Consider the following 17,509-nt stretch of genomic DNA (forward strand, 5'->3'; position numbering starts at 1 on the left):
TTAGTAAGAACCTGTCTCAAAATAAAAAGGGATGGGGCTGGGAATGTGACTTAGTGATTAAGTGACCCTGGGATGAATCCCCAATACCAAAAAATGGAGGAAAAAAAAAAAAAAAAAGGAAAAGAAATGAAGTAGTAAAGTAGTGATACATGATACAACATGAATAAACATGTTGTGGTCTGTGATTTCAATAGCTTGGTATTAGAATTGGAAGGTATCAGATGACTGGCAAATTGTCAATCACAAAGGACCATGTACTGTATGATTCCATTTATGTGAAATGTTCAAAATAGGTGAATCTATAGAGACAAATTACGTTAGTGGGTGGACGGGAGTTTGGGGAGTGATGTTAATGGCAATAGGGATTTGGGGGGGAAGATAATGAAAATGTTACAAAACTGATTGAAAAGATGATTTTCCAACTTGTAAATATAATAAAAGTCACTGAACCATACACTTTAAATGAGTAAATTGTACTGTAAATGAATTGTACCTCAACAATGCTGACAAATAAAATGTAGTTGAGAATTGGGAATGTAGCTCAGTGGTAGATTGCTTTCCTACCATGTCTGAGACCCTGGGTTTAATCCCCAGTACCACCTCCCGCTCTGTATACATAAGGAAGTCAATCTGCACAACACAAAGTATACCATGGTAGCAAGGTATTGCACTGACTAGATACCCCCACTTTAAGGACTGACCTGTTGCCCCACTGCTGGAAATTGTTGGAAGATAGTCTATAGCGACCTTTAGGAATTGCCTCAGATGCCAAGAGTTGCCTCAAAGAAGGTCATATACTTAGAAGGTCCACATATAAATAAACTCAGGATATAAGACCAGCATTCAATAAGGCCAGGATATAAGATCAGCATTACAACATGACATGGGACAATTCTAACAGACCACAGTAGCCCATGATGCCCAGAATTGTTCTTGTATCTCTATTACTATTGGATCTCTATTAACATCTCCTTCTGCTCAAATACTATTGTTCCTTTAAACCAGAGATGATCCCAAGGACACTATTAATAAACATTCTTTACACTGAACCAAGTCTGCTTCCCAGAGAACTCAACTTAGAACAGCACTCCTTTAACAATAGGGCTTATGCTGACAATTTGCCAGTCATCTGATACCTTCCAATTCTAATACCACGCTATTGAAATCACAGACCACAAAGTTTCAATACCACATGGTCCTTTCACATGTTCCAAGGACTCTTACAGGCCTCTAATTTCTGTATGAGATTTTACTGGACTCTTCCAAACCCACACAAAACCCCAGCTATTTTGACTGATATTATAAACTGGACCAAGTCACTTAACTCTACCCATCACAAAGTTATATATTTTAGCCTACAAATTTATAGTTTTGCCCTTGAGATTCTGTTTTCCTTTTTTTTCTTTTTTTAAGACAGGGTATTAGTATTATGTTGCCCAGGTTGGCCTTGAATTTGTGAACACCTACCTCAGCCTCCCAAATCACTGGTATTACAGGCATGCACCACTGCACCTGGCCCATTAAGGATCTTTGTAAGTATTAGGTAGATGCTACATGATCCCAGAAACATGAGTAGTTTTAGCTCTAATACTTGTTATAAACATTAACTCTGAAGGAAAATTTCAGTTTCAACAAAAACAAGGAGAAAATGAAATTTTCATTTTTCATCTGAGTACACTGTTTGAATCCTTCATTGAACAAATACTATACTAGATATCAGTATTAAGTACCCGTCAATGGCCCTAGCTGGTTTCATCACTACCATAACAGCAGTACAAAGATCTGAAAACACAGCTGGGTGCGGTGGAGCATGCCAGTAATCCCAGGTGATCAGAAGGCTGAGGCAGGAGGATCCTGAGTTCAAAAGTCAGCCTCAGGAAAAGCAAGGTGCTAAGCAACTCAAGTGAGTCCCTGTCTCTAAATAAAAAATAAGGGCTGGGGATGTGGCATGGTGGTCAAGTGCCCCTGAGTTTAATCCCTAGTACCAAAAACAACAACAACAAAAACCCCAAAACACTGTGCCATAAAATTATTAATTAGAACCAGGTATGGTGGCCCATGCCTACAATCTCAGCTACTCAGAAGGTTGAGGCAGGAGGATCACAAGTTTAAAACCAGTCTCATTGACTTAGCTAGACCCTGTCTCAAAATAAAAAATAAAAAAGGCTGGGAAGGTAGCTCAGTGGTAGAGTGCCTCTGGGTTCAATCCTGGTACTAAAAAAGAAAAGAAAAGAAAAAGAAAACCAGCTAATTATTAGTCACCCTCTTTGAATGTCTTCACATTTACAAATGGCAAATTGAGCCTGTCACTTTGGCTGTCTGAGGATATTCAAGTGGAATGAAATTGATACTATTAATAAATGTTTCAGTGCTACTTACAATTTGAAAACGAAGGTCTTATTTTTTTTCTTTTTTTTTTTAATTGTAAAAAAATGGGATACATGTTGTTTCTCTATTTGTACATGGCGTAAAGGCATACCATTTGTGTAATCATAAATTTACATAGGGTAATGTTGTTTGATTCATTCTGTTATTTTTTTCCCTTCCCCCCAACCCCTCCCACCCCTCTTTTCCCTGTATACAGTCCTTCCTTCGAAGGTCTTATTTTCTAACAACAAAACTTTAACCACCTGGAAAAATTCCAATCCTACAAACCACTAATACACAAAAAAGAAAGAAATTGACAATTTTAGAGATACTCCTCAACAAGTGAATAATAAATATTACAGTTAAGTTTTATCTATTTTTCAAACAAAATAAACTAATGTGCTACTTGCAAAACAGAATTATATTAGAAGAGTATCATATGATCAGTGAGCACACTGAGAATATCAGCTTTCCTTTCACACCAAGATTATTATTCATGGTAACATTCACATAATTAAGTATGTACCCTCACCTTATGAGTGATTACTGGCACCTGCTTTTATTTTCTGAGAGCTCCAAGATAGGTGACAACTTGTTGGGAATGACCAGTACAGAACTACAAACATAGTGCAGAATCATCCCTGAAACAATCAACTCTTAGAAGGACAAATCAAACAAGCATTGATTTAAAATTGACTATGTACAGCGAGGCTGAGGCAGGAGGACTGCTTGAACTTAGCTAGGAGTGTAAAGCCAGCTTTGGACAACGCAGCAAGACCTGTCTCAAAAAATAATAAATAAAAAACACTAGGCACATAGAACCTTGAAAGGAGCTATGTAGATTGTTTTTAAAGCCTATAGCATATTTTAAAATAACAGTTAAAAGCTTAAAATCTAGTAGATGAGAGGAGCATTTTTGGACTCAAAGAATAAGAACCTCCAAAAATGAAAAGCAGCAAAATCTATCAAATTCAATTTCATCAGAACCCAGTATGGCTCACACAAACAATCCCAAATACACAGGAGACTGAGGTAGGAGGATCACAAGTTCAAGAGCATCCTATGCAACCTAGCAAGACCCTATCTCAAAATACAATTTTAAAATGTGCAAGGCCCTGGGTTCAATCCCAAGTACATAAAAAAACAAAACAAAAAAAAAAAAAACACTTTTTTGAAACTCTACAATTAATCAAATGCTAGCAACAATCCAAAGACATTTATTTTTTACTTATTTTTTATTTTTTAAAGACTGTGGTTACAGTTTAGTGGTAGAGGTTTATTTAGGAAAGCAAGGATACATATTCAAGGGAGAATGTGGGCCATCTCCAGAAGGAGAAATACCTGTTATTTATTTTTTAAACATAGCTGATGCTGGCAGGTGGTACACACCGGTAATTCCAAATTGCAAGTCCAGAACACCCTTGATAAGTTAGCAAGACCCTGTCTGAAAATAAAATATAAAGGACTGGGATGCAGATCAGTGGTAAAATACCTCTGGGTTCAGTCCACAGTGCCAAAGAGGAGTTAAAAAGAAAAAAAAAAAAAAGCTGATTCTAAAACTAGAAACAACAAAAAGCAAAGAATTTGAACAGACATTTCTTTAAGGAAGACAAATAAATGACTAATATGCATTTGAAATGATGTTCAACATCACTAATCTTCAGAGAAATACAACTCAAATAGTGATATGGCACTTCACATGCATTAGGATGGCCATTGTTTAAAAGAGAGAAAATAACAAGTGTATAAGGATGTGGAGAAATTGGAAACTTGGTACACTGCTGATAAGAATGTAAAATTGTGTATCTTTTGGGGGAAACAGAATGGTTGCACACACCTATAATACCAGCTACCTGAGAGGGAGGAATGCTAATGAAATGAGACCCTGATTTAAAAAAAAAAAAATGGTAGGGGCTGTGGTTACAGTTTAGTGGTAGAGTACTTGCCTATTGCATGTGAGGCACTGGGTTACATCCTCAGCTCCACATAAAAATAAATAAGTAAAATAAAGGTGAGGGGTCCATCTACAACTAAAAAGAATATTAAAAATAAGAGAGATCTACCATATGATCTAACAACACCCAAAAGATGTGAAAGCAAGAACTCAAAACAAATAGTTGCACAACTATGTTCATAGCAGCATTACTGACAATAACCAAAAGGTAGAAACAACTCAAGAGTTCACTGATGGACAAATATATAAACAAAATGAAGTACAAACATACAATAGAATGCTACAGTCTTAAAAAGGAGTGAAATTCTGATACATACTACTAACATGAATGAACCCTGAAAACATTATGCTAAGTGAAATAGGCCAGACAGACCAAAAAGGATAGATATTTTATGATCCCACTCACATCAAGTACCTAAAGTAAAGTCATTGATACAAAAAGTAGAACAAAGGCTGTCAGGGGATGGGGGAGTGAGGATAGAAAGTTATTGTTTAATTGGTGTAAAGGTTTTTGTTTCTGCTGTACTGGGGACCAAACCCAGAGGTGCTTTACCAGTGAGTTTCATTCCCAACCCTTTTTATTTTATTTTTTCATTTTGAGACAGAGTCTTGTTAAATTGTCCAGGTTGACCTTGAATTTGTAATCCTCCTGCCTCAGCACCGCCCCCTCCCAGTAGCTGGGATTACAGATGTATGCTACCACAGCCTGGCTACAGGGTATAATCTTTTGGTTTAGTAAGATGAAAAAGTTCTGAGGATGGACTGTGGATGATGGCTACACAACAGTGTGAATATACTTAATGCCATTAAATTGCACATTTAAAAATTAATTAAAACAGTAAAATTTACATTGTGTTCATTCTACCTCAATTTAAAGAAAAAGAAAAGTGGCTGAAACTTGGTAAGAACAATGAGTTTTATTGCATTATGTTAGTTTTCTACTGCTTAACAAAATACCTGAGCTAAACCACCTAAAAGGAGGAAAGATTTATTTTGACTCTGGGGTTCAAAGGCGTCTCCTGGCCCTGTCACTCTGGGCCTATGGTGAGGCAGAAGATCATGGCTACGAGAGCATGATGGAGCAAAGGTGTTCCCCTCAAGAAAACCAGAAAAGCAGAGTCAAGAGGAAGGGGCTGCAGTCCCAATATTCCAAGAGTACACTCCTAATCATCTAACTTTCTTCTACTAGACCCCATCTCTGAAAGTTTTCATGACCTCCTAATACTGCCAGAGGCTAGCACACAAGTCAAGGCCTTTGGGGAACATTTAAGTTCCAAACCAGCCAGGCATGTGGTAGATGCTTTTAATCCCAGAGACCTTGGAAGCTGAGACATGAGGAGTGCAGGTTTGAGGCCAGACTGCACAATTCAGCAAGACTCTACCTCAAAATAAAAATAAATAAATAAATAAAAATAATAAGGGCTGGGAATGTGGTTAGTGGTAGAGCACCCCTGATTTCAAATCTCCACCAAACAAACCTCCCCAAATTATAATATGCGTTTTAACTTCTCTGTTGCTATTTCCCTCTCCTTGGTTTTTAGTAGCCTCAGAAATCAACAGCCTCACAAATGAAAAATGCAGCTTCGTAGCCTCTGGAAGAGGCAGAACAAATTTAAGCTAAAATTCTATCCCCTCAGAACTGTCACTATTTGATCTGGCTGATCCTACTCCAGAAACTCCATTCTCAGTGTTGTCATTATTTGACCAGACTTCAGGCTTGTTCTATGTGAAAAGCATTAACTCTAAGGCATTTTTCAAAATAATAAAAAACAATCAGTAACTATTATTTAACATTCCAATGTTCAAGAGTAAGGTGTCTATAGGGGGGCACTTTGAAAAGTTGTGACTGTTGGGAATCTAGAAGGACACATGTATGTGCAGGCTCTGTACTTGCCTAATCACTTACTTCTGGTTGCCCATGAGGTTCTATGCAAGCAGTGATGGCTAAGCTGTAAACTGCCTGCCAGAACATTGAAGGTGTACTCCAACACACAGACAGTATGCTCGGCAAAAGCTGGAAAACTAGCCGGGCGTGATGGCACACACCTGTAATCTCAGCAACTCTGGAGGCTGAGGCAGGAGGATTGCAAGTTCAAGGCCCTAAGCAACCTAGCAAGACCTTGTCTCAAAATAAAGAATAAAAAAGGCTGGGGTGTGACTTAGTGGTTAAGCACCCCTGGGTTCAATTCCAGGTACAAAAAAAAGCTGGAAAACTTGTTCAAGGCAATAAAAGAAATCTCCGTTTAATCATTAGACAACCACTAAGCCAACCAAGCATGGATTTCCACAGTCACACACAACAAAGAATACAGGCTTTACAGGTTTATTTCAGGAAAGTTATCAGACAAATAACAAGAAATCAAAGGAGGAAGGAATCTTACTTCCAGAGTTGCCACATACATTATTTTAAATAAGATACAAATAAACAAGAAAATATGTGCTATATTAAGGGGAGGGCAGTTAATAAAACTGTATCTGAAGAATACTTGGTGTTGGACTTAAAAGATTTCACAAAAGCTACTATAAATACTTGAAAGAACTAAAAAAGGGTTGAGGATGTAGCTCAGAGGTATTCTGGATCTCAACTGTTCCTAAAAAGCCCAAGTATTAAAGGTTTGATCCCCAACCCATGGTGCTACTGAAAGGTATGGAGTCTTTAGGATGTGGGGCCTATTAAGAGGTTTTTGGTTATTGAGGTTATGCCTCAAAAGCAATTGTGGGACTCTCTCCTTTTCAGTTGTGGTTGCCAGAAGGTGGGCAGCTTGCTCTACTATGTGCTCCTCACTATGATGTACTGCCTTGCCACACGCCCAAAAGTAACAGGGCCAACTATCCACAGACTAAAACCTCCAAAATTGCAAGTCAGGCGCAGTGGTGCACACCTGGAATCCTAGCTGCTCAAGAGGCTGAGGTAGGAGGACTGCAAGTTCAAAGTCAGCTTTAAGAAAAGCAAGTGCCCCTGGGTTCAATCCCCAGAACCACAAAAAAAAAAAAAAAAAAAAAAAAAAAAAAAAGAGAGAGAGAGAAAGAGAGAGAGAGAGAGAGAGCACTAGACAAAGCAAACCTTTCCTTTTTTTAAGTAAACTACCTCAGACATTTCCTTACAGTAATGGAAAGCGAATAACACACATCAAAAATCAATCCTCTAAATTTCTTTATTCCTCCTAGGGAAGAAATAACCCAAATACAAACCATAACTAGTCTTCTCACCCTGTTCTATAATTTTAAACACCATACACACATACACACACACACACCAATGACTTCCAAACATATATTCCAGATCAAACCTCTCCTCTAAACTGACATATCCATACCTTACTCACCTACCTCTTCTTAGAAAGCTAAAAAGTTGTGCAGGAATATCATGTTTTAAAAACAAAATCTTGATTCCTCGCCCTTAACTTGTTCCTACCCTAGTCTACCTTATTCAACCAACAGGGCATTCCATGTAGAGCACTTATAAAACAGCTGCCATATGTGTTAGCTGCTATTTTGTATCATTACCACTAATGTCATAATTTCAGTAAAATAACAACTTAAAATTTCCTATTGCTCAGGACACAAACCTTGGTGTCATTCTTCCTCCACTGCCCTGCACTCACTACACACAGGTATTAGTGGGTACACACACTGTACCCACTGAGCTACATCCCCATCCCTTTTTAAAATTTTATTTTGAAACACAGTCTTTCTAAGCTGATGAGGCTGGCCTTGAACTTGTGATCCTCTTGCCTCAATCTCCTAAGTAGCTGGAATTAAGTCACACCTGTCACTCTTAACTCTTACCTACATCTAAATCTAAATCTCACTGCCTCTACCTCCAAAAGACAGTCATAATTTAACCACTTCTCACCAGTTCAAGCTGTCCACATTCTCCTGCTAGAGTACTGTAATCAAGTCCCAACTGGTCTCCTTTCTATTCAGACCCCTATAATTCAGATACTTTTGGAGTGGCCCGGGTGATCCTTTATAAAAGGAAAGCAGATCATATCTCCCTATCACATATGAAGTTAACTCCAGATTTCTTACCATGACCTATGAGATCCTGAGACCTGGTCTCTGTCTACCTCACTGACCTCGTTTACTCCACCCTTACTCTTGCTCACTCTGCTCCAACCACACTGATACTGATGACGTTTCTCTAACTCAACAAAAATATAATCACCCCTGGGCTTTGCAGGTGCTGTTCTGTCAGTTTGGAATGTCATTTTCCCAGAAACGGCATGACTTGCTCCTTCATTTTGGGTCACAATTCAAATATGATCTCCTTAGTCAAAGAGGTCTTTCTCTGACTAGCCTGCCTAAAATTTCAATCCCTTTTCCATCACATTCTATCCTTTTACCCTGTTTCATTTTTACTTTTAACTTATCATTACCTGATGGTACATTTTCTATATCTAGAAACACATAATTTTTATGGTGTCTCTCCCAATCTAGAAAGTATCATTGTAGCAGTGACACTGTTTTTCTTATAACTGTATCCAAGCATTTAGCACCCATGAAGGTGCTCAAAAACTACCTAATAAATGAAACAAATACCAGATGTACTACTTTGTCCAGGAAGAATAAGAAATTAATAGAAATGAACTTAGTATGCATGATGCATCTGAACCAAACGAGTTCAAAGTCAGCCCCAGCAACCAGGAAGTGCTAAGGAACTCAGTGAGATCCTGTCTCAAAATAAAATACAAAATAGGGCTGGGGATGTGGCTCAGTGGTTAAGTGCCTCTGAGTTCAATCCCTACTACAAAAAAAAAAAAAAAAGGAATTGCACAGAGCAAAAACTTCATTTCATTTCAAAATTATCCATCTTATTAATAGCAATGATTTTAGTAGTTTATATTACTGTATTTAAACTGGAAATTTTGTTAGACATAAGCTTATATATCCTTTTATGCTTGTTGTAACGTTTATACAATATTTTAAACAACACTGGGGATTAACAATAAAAATTTTCCTTTAAATAAAGCATTACTTGGGTTAAGAAACTGTTCAAGAACAAAAATCCCATTACAACAGTTCCCTGTTTTATAACTTCTGAGTAAGATAAAGCACAAACTTCACAACTTGATTTACATGTTCCTCTGTGATTCAGCCTATTTACCTTCCTGATTTCATTCCTTACCATTCTTCTCCTTTGCCTATTATGTTATCCAAATCAAACCACACCCCATTTCCTGAATCATATTCCTTCTTACCTAAGGTTTTGCACACATTATTCCCTTTAACCCTACAACTCTTTTCCCCATCTCTTTATATAGCTAATGCCTTCAGATCTCAAGCTTTGTTAATATATCCTGCAGGATTCAGATATCTTCTGTTATTAGTCAGAATTCTACTTTTTTTTTTTTTTCCATTTTTCTGAAGTGTTGAGGATTGAATCCAGGGCCGTGTGCATGCTAGGCAAGTACTCTGCCATGGGGTTAAATCCCCAATCCCTAGTCAGGGTTCTTCAGAGAAATAGAACCAGCAGGATGGATATAAACAAACATACATACACATGTATTCATGAATATAAAAACAGATTTATTTCAAGGAACTGGTTTATGTGATTTGGGGAGCTGGTAAATTGGAAACCTGCAGGGCAAGCCACCCAGCCAGAAATTTTCAGGCAGGAGCTGATACTGCAGTGTTGAGGCAGGGAATACTTCTACCCTCAGGGAGGGACTTTTTTTAAACTGATTGGATGAGGTCCATGATACTATCAAGGATAATCTCCTTTAGTAAAGACAAATGACTAGAGATATTAACCACATCTATAGAATACCTCATAGCAACACCTAGATTAGTATTTGACTGCAAGTGTACTATATATGGCCTAGCCAAGTTGACACACAGAACAAGCCAATTGCCTTTATTATACAAATAAACATAATTATTGTACCTACACGGTAATCCCTTAAGAGTTATGAATCAAAGCCTTTATCCAGAAACAGCAGGAAAAGAGAAGTGTGGAAAGACCAGAATGGAGGTTATAGGAAAGTTCAGACTCAAGGACTAAGGAATAGTATTGAGATTTTTTTCAAGACCTAATTATCATAAATTCTAACCAACAGTATTGGCCCAAGAGCTATATAAATCCCTAGACTAGTGCGCTACAGCAGTAACCTGCTATTGAGTCCTCTCTCACCCTAGAAGAGTTCTGCTTCTTTTCTTCACACTTGAATAAATTGTACCCCTTGCCAGCACAGTGGCACACACCTGTAATCCGAGGGAATCCGGAGGCTGAGGCAGGAGGATCAGAGTTCAAAGTCAGCCTCAGCAACAGCAAGCGCTAAGCAACTCAGTGAGACCCTGTATCTAAATAAAATACAAAATAGGGCTGAGGATGGTTCAGTGGTTGAATGCCCCTGAGTTCAATCTCTGGTACCCCTCTCCCCACCCAAAACTGTACTCCTTTCACTCTTGCATTCTGTTGTTGGTGGTGAATTTCATTCTTCAAATTTGCAAGACAAGAACTAGGAAACTGGCAGTGACCTGCTGGGGTCTGCTGCCACACTGGAGGACATAGCCCACCATTAAGAGCTACAACATGCCACCCAAGAGTAGTGAAGAATTGGCTTTCCTGGCTGCAAGATTTGGATCCCCTGCTATGATTAGCTGCTAACACTAAAATAGACATTTTCAACTGCAGAGACCTGCAACTTATGCAGATTCCACCCACCAGTAGAAGTGGAGAATCTAGTTTCATCCCAAACTCCAGTTTTAGCCACATCAAAGATCTAATAAAGCATAAGCTAAAATACAACATTTAAGAGGACCCCTTTTTGGGGGGGATACTGGGGATTGAATTCAAGGGCTCAGCCACTGAGCCACATCCCCAGCCCTTTTTTGTATTTTTTATTAGAGACAGGGTCTCACTGAGTTGCTTAGTGCCTTGCTGTTGCTGAGGCTGGCTTTAAACTCAAGATTCTCCTGCCTCAGCCTCCTAAGCCATTGGGATTACAGGCATGTGACACTGCATCGAGATCAAGAGCCCTTTTGAGGCAATAATTTTATTAATTCAACAAATGCAAAAATAAACTCTTATGTTTATAATTAGAAAATAGTGGCCATGTTCCTAACTCAAACTCCTTGTACATCCAGTAAAATCAAACATGATAAAATCAGAAATGCTTTTCAAATCTATTCCCTCTTGTTTATCCCCATAACCACTCTGCCTTGAGATTCCTATTACATCTCCTCATTGGGGGTTCTGGCCATAATAATAACAATAATAATAATAATAATAGCCAGCCCTTACTTAGAGCTTACTATACAACAGATGCTGTTTTTATTCTAATAACTCATCTGATCTTTTAAAAAATAGCCCCATGGTTGGGGTTATAGCACAGTGGTAGAGCAGTTGCCTAGCTAGCATGCACAAGGATCTGTGTCTGATCCCTAGGACTACAAAAATAAGTTATTTAAATAAAATTACAACTTCAACTAAGAAATTACAAATAAACAGAGGCTGAGAGCAAGGCATTTCTAGAGAAAGCAGCAAGCAAACCACTGACATGCCAATGGTCAATGGATACATTACACTTTGCAAAAATTAGAAAAGCTGTTGGCACCAGTTTAAAAAAAAAAAAAAAACCAGCATAAAGGGTAGGGGGTGTAACTCTGTGGTTGATCATTTACCTAGCAAATACAGGGCCCTGACTCAATCCACAACATTAGAGGGGGGCCGGGGGATCAGGTTTAGCATTTCCTTGCTTATTCCATTACAATAAAAAAAATAAAATAAAAAAGCAGATCAAAAAAAGGAAAAAGTAGTCAAATATAAAGACACCACCCTCTTTCTGACAATCCTTGTATGCACTTCTTTTTTTTTTTTTAAGTCAGGTACAGTGGTGTGCATTTGTAGTCCCACTTATTTGGAAGACTGAGGCAGAAGGATTGCTTGGGCCCAGGCATTTGGGCTAGCCTTGGCAACACAGTAAGACTTCGTTTCTTTCTTTAAAGAGGGAGTGGGAGGAAAAGGGAATGTCCCAGCAAGCACCTTGGTCTACAGCTCAATTACCACATACTGCTGTGGCTAATGGTCACCATACTCTAGGTGGTGTTAAGAGAAATGTTAGAACTTTAAGATACATTTTATCCCCTTCCCAGAGTTAGCAGAGTTCTTCAAATATATCAGGTGTTCAACTTTGATAAAGGTGGCTAGGTCAATTCAGTGAAAGCAATGCGGAAACATGTACTACAAGTTAATAACTTTCCATATTAAAAGCAAAGAAATTAGAACAAATAAAAAATTTTAAATGGTTCCACTGTCTCAATCAGTAATAGTCTTCATTCGTATTTGACTTTATTCTGTCCAAGATGGCCTCAAGCAATAAAGATATAAAATGAGTCAACCAAAATGGAAACCATTGAGTATGAGATTATCCTTCTATCTTTCCTTTTTCTTTCTATGTTGTTTGTTTAATAGTAAATTCATCTTCTTCAATCTTATCCCTCCTGAGAAAGGTCAGTCAAAAGGCAAAAATCAGAGAACTAGGGATATAGTTCAGTGGTAGAGCACTTGCCTAGCATGCATTAGGCCTGGGTTTGATTTCCAGCACCTCAAGGGAAAAAAAAAAAAAAAAAAAAAAAAAACAGAAAACAAAATAAATCAAAAAACAAACATTTACTGGACAAAAGAACACAGATTATCTCTCATTGGATAAATCAGTATAAGTTAGTTTCATGTATCAATAACTCACACAGGGGCTGGGGAGATAGCTCAGTCGGTAGAGTGCTTGCCTTGTAAGCACAAGGCCCTGGGTTCGATCCCCAGTACCCAAAAAAAAAAAAAACTCACACAAAACTAATTAATCATGTAGCCCCAAAAGATAATATTGTAGAATAATCTGTGTCTTTGTGACATCAAGTGAGATTAATAATAATAACTCCAATTAAGAATGTCATTAATTTCTTTTTTTGAGACAAGAGTCTATGTTGCTAAGTATGGTCTTGAAATCCTGGGTGCAAGTGATCCTCCTGCTTTGGCCTCCCAAGTGCTAAGACTAGATGTGACTCAAGAGGTTGGAGCAGGAGGATTTCAAGGTGAGGGTGAGCCTCAGCAACTTGGCAAAACCCTGTCTCAAAAAAAAAAAAAAAAAAATTAAATGGATTCTATAGAGGGGTAGTTCAGTGGTACAGTGTTCCTAGGTTGAATCCCCAATACCTCCCCAGACCCCAAAAAAGTGTTGGGACTGCAAGCTCATACCACCAAGCTGTGTTAACTTATCTAAAAATAAAACAGTCAAGTGTTAGATGCTACTACCTTAATATAAGGAATAAACACCATAACTTATGTGTATCTTTATTATCTTTCACCAGAGGATCTACTCTTTTTTTAAGGCTGGGAACTGAACCAAGGACCTCGCGTGCGCTAGGCAAGCACCCTACCACAGAGTTACAGTACCGGACCATAATCTACCCTTTAGACTAAAAGTCTGGAAAACCTTAGAAAACCTCTACCCTAAAATAACTTATTTTTCTATTTCTGAACTATTTTTGTTAAAACTTTGAATAGAAGTATATAGCCACAAACAAAGTGAATTCATAAAGACCTTAATTTATTTTTACCTACCACAAAGAAAATGAAACACTGACATGGCTTCCCAGCCGCCAAGCAGCGGAGGCAGCCTACTGGTCCCTGCCGAGAAGCAGCAGCCGAGTGGTGAAGCGGGAGAATGGTAGCCCGGGTGGGCTAAAGTACAGGCAGCAAGCACCGGCTGCCGTGCAGAGCCTGCCAGGGCAGAGCAGGCATGAGGTGAACAGGAGACAGCCCATCCGCCACTAGCCGGCAGCCCAGCTGGCACAGTGGGAATGCCCGCTGCACGCTCCACACAGACCTGATGCCTATCCAACGACCTCAACCGACTTCAACTCCTGTTTTCTGACCTGCCATGAGAAAATGGAAGTGGGGCAAACATGAATAAAAGTTGGGACTAAAAAATGGACCAATAGTGTTAGTACATTTTTAAGCTCTAATTAGCATGAATTTGGACCAACAGCATTGGTACTACTTTCAAACCCTAATTAGCATACGTTTGAACCAATAGCAGTGAACGAGTGCTACATAAACCAAGTACTATATAAACCTCTAGTACGCTGACGGAGAAAATCTACTACAGTTCCCTTCTTGCAATGCAAGAGTTCTGCTTCTGTTCTTCAATAAATCCTATTCCTACACTCACTCATCCTCTTCTGTGAATTTTATTCAAATTCACTGGACAAAATCTCTGAAATAAGAAATTGGCACTAAGCTCCTGGGATCTGATGCAACACTGGAGGGCATGGCCCTCCATTAAGAGCTGGCCTGACACCTTACACAGACCCCCACTTGCCTGCATAAGCAGTGAATCAAGTTGCATCTCAAAACTTCAGTTTCAACATCATACGAGATTTACAATGGTGCTCTTCTCAGTAGCATTTTCTTTTCTTTTCTTTTCTTTTTTTTTTTTTTTTTTTTTTTTTTTTGGTCTGTTCAAAAAAGTAATACTTGTTTACTTTTAAGCACAAGTAATCAACATCTGAAGTACTGAAGGGGACAGTATAAAAATGATTGGAGCTGGAGTTGTGGCTCAGTGGAGGAGCACTTGCCTGGCACATGTGAGGCCTGGGTTCCATACTCAGCCCCACATATGTATATATAAATAAAAATAAAAGATCCATTGACAACTAAAAAAAATTTTTTTAAATAAAAAATAAAAACAAAACTCACTTTCCCTTTGAAGAAATAACATTGACCACCTCCTCCTAAAATGTGGTGCTTCTGCTACCACTAAGAGAAGACATGAATCAGCTCTATAAAATAGAGGTGTAGGGACTAGGGATGTAGCTCAGTGGTAGAGTTACCTAGTAGGTGCGAGGCCCCAGGTTGGATCCCTACTACCACAGAGATGAAATGAAATTAAATTAAATATAATACAATAGAGGTATGGCTCACTGATAAGCAAAAATACTACATGCTAATCAAAATTCTCTTAGAAAATATCTAATATATACTCTAGCCATGTTACTCATTCTTCCCTAGACATATATCTTACATTTCACATATTCATTCTTTTGCTTAAACTGCTCCCTCTCCCATGATAGTAACCTGAATCTACTTGTCCCTTAAGAACATGTTCCAAAATCATATCCTCTGTAATGCCTTCCTTGTTTACCAAAGCAGAATCTTTCAGTTCCTATTTTATAACATACCTTAATTTAATACTCAATACACTGTATAGAAATCTTTGGGGGAGCAAAGGCTAAATACCTTCATATCATTGTAATGACAAAATTTAAAAGTTGATCCTAGCACAAAACAGGCAAAACAGAAATATCTGCTGAATAAAAGAATCACTTGGTTTCTGATACTCTCCGAAATCGTACCTGTCCACTTTTATTTCTCTAATTCATTCATTCAGGAATGAGTGAATAAAATTCCAATGGAGTATATTAAGGTGTGTGCTAAACAGTAAGGATGTATATAACACATCTAGGGATGTGTTGCCAGCATTGGGGGCAGGGTAGGTGGGGTGTGAACAGACCTTATAACTTTCTTCCAATATTTCTGTTCCTTTTCTAATAGTAATAGTAAAAGTAACTTACTACAGGAATTTGAAGCATATAATGCAACCAAATACTCATCTTACTTGCTCCTGAAAACAACTCCACAAGTTAAAGCAGGAATCATTATTCCCCTGTTAAAGATTAGAAAATGAGGATCAAAAAGGTTAAACATGAGCTATTCAAGGTTGCAGATTTAATGAGAGGATTTTTTTTAACTGCTTATTTACTGTTTGACTCTTCCCTCTACCCACCCCAATGCTAATGAGTCTGTAAATCCTAAGAGGGAAAAGACTTTTGTTTTCACTACTATGTCCTCAGGGTGTAGAATATAACAGAGCCTAGAACATAACAGTTTTATCATTCATGGATGGATTTACAAATAAAGTAACCAACAGCAAAAAACACAAGGGAAAAAGTTCTTCCCCATTATGACAGCATAATAAGAGATTTAAAACAGGATTCTACTAGTTAGAAAGGCTAGACTCAATTCAACTGGCATTTTATGCATTTTACCTAAGAATTTAAGTGAGGGAGTTGAAGTAGGTTTCTACTTATGATGTCACATTCATGGCATGTACTGACATAAATCCATGACTTAACTGCAGGTTTGAAACTGATTAAAAGTTTTATTAGGGCTGGAGGTGTACCTCAGTGGTAGAATGCTTGTCTACCATGCTCAAGATCCTGGGTTCAAATCCCAGCACAAAACAAAATAAAATAATAAAATAAAAAATAAAATAACAGAAGGAAACATTGAAACTATATATGCATTTTGTCTTCAATGTTAGTTTCAAAAGCTTTTATCTATGTTCAAATCTTTTAATCACCTTTTAATAAGAACTTTAAAATCACAACTGAGTAACTACCCTTCCGATCCCAAGACTCCATAAAATTGCTATTCTGTCTAGACACAAATCATACTGTAAGATAAATTCGTGGCACCAATGTTCAGTTATGACCTACAAAAAGACATCATTTATAGTTCTATGAATTCCGTTTCCTTACAAATCAGTTAGCTCTGACTACAAAATATCTTTATTCTCTCCAATATTCAGATTTCAAAAAATTAAAACCACTTGTGGTAGTAACATTAGTAGCTGTTATAAATGTCAGGTAATGGGAAAAGTACTAGTATTAGATTTGGAGTAAGGTTTACCCTGCTATTTCCTATCTGGATTAACTGTATGACCTTGGGCAAGTCACTTAACATTTTAGAAGATAGGTTATATCAGTTGTAAAATGTGAGAACCACACCACCTCACAGAATTGTATTGAGAATTAAGTTGTTTTAAAAACAGTAACATTGACAGCACTATCATGTTTAAACAAATAAGAGCTAGTCAACAGCAGCTACTGTTTCTTAGATTATTTTTAAAACATTGAGCAATTTTGTGGTGATTTCTTCAAAGTTTATCCAAAAAGACAAAAAAAGACACCCCCCCCCCCCCCCAAATCACTGCTGCTTACAAAGTGAAGAACTGGGGCTGGGAGTGTAGTTCAGTGGTAGAGTGTCTATTGAGTATGCACAAGACTGGTTTCAGAATATCCCCAGAACCACAAAAAAGAAAAATAAATTGAAGAATAGCTTCATTAAGGACTTCTCATTTCTATACAATGTAACTAACACAATCTGGGATTCTGAGAGTAATTTCC

General features: G+C 37.9%; 1 protein-coding gene across 5 annotated transcripts in view; it reads right to left on the reverse strand.

Moving 5' to 3' along the window:
* The window catches only part of Phactr4 (phosphatase and actin regulator 4), an 89,847-nt gene that overhangs the window by 70,747 nt on the left and 1,591 nt on the right, over window positions 1–17,509 (reverse strand). Inside the window, exon 1 of one of the 5 annotated variants that reach the window (XM_047547634.1) lies at window positions 13,884–14,197. The exons of 3 other annotated variants lie outside the window; for them this stretch is intronic. In XM_047547634.1, coding sequence (XP_047403590.1) covers window positions 13,884–13,908 — 25 coding nt within the window. In that variant the 5' untranslated portion in view covers window positions 13,909–14,197. Of the gene's footprint in view, window positions 1–10,525; window positions 10,565–13,883; window positions 14,198–17,509 lie in introns of those variants that run through there. One more of the 5 variants, XM_047547671.1, reaches the window with a different exon arrangement.

Source organism: Sciurus carolinensis, chromosome 1 (genome assembly GCF_902686445.1).
Source record: "Sciurus carolinensis chromosome 1, mSciCar1.2, whole genome shotgun sequence".
Lineage (NCBI taxonomy): Eukaryota > Metazoa > Chordata > Mammalia > Rodentia > Sciuridae > Sciurus > Sciurus carolinensis.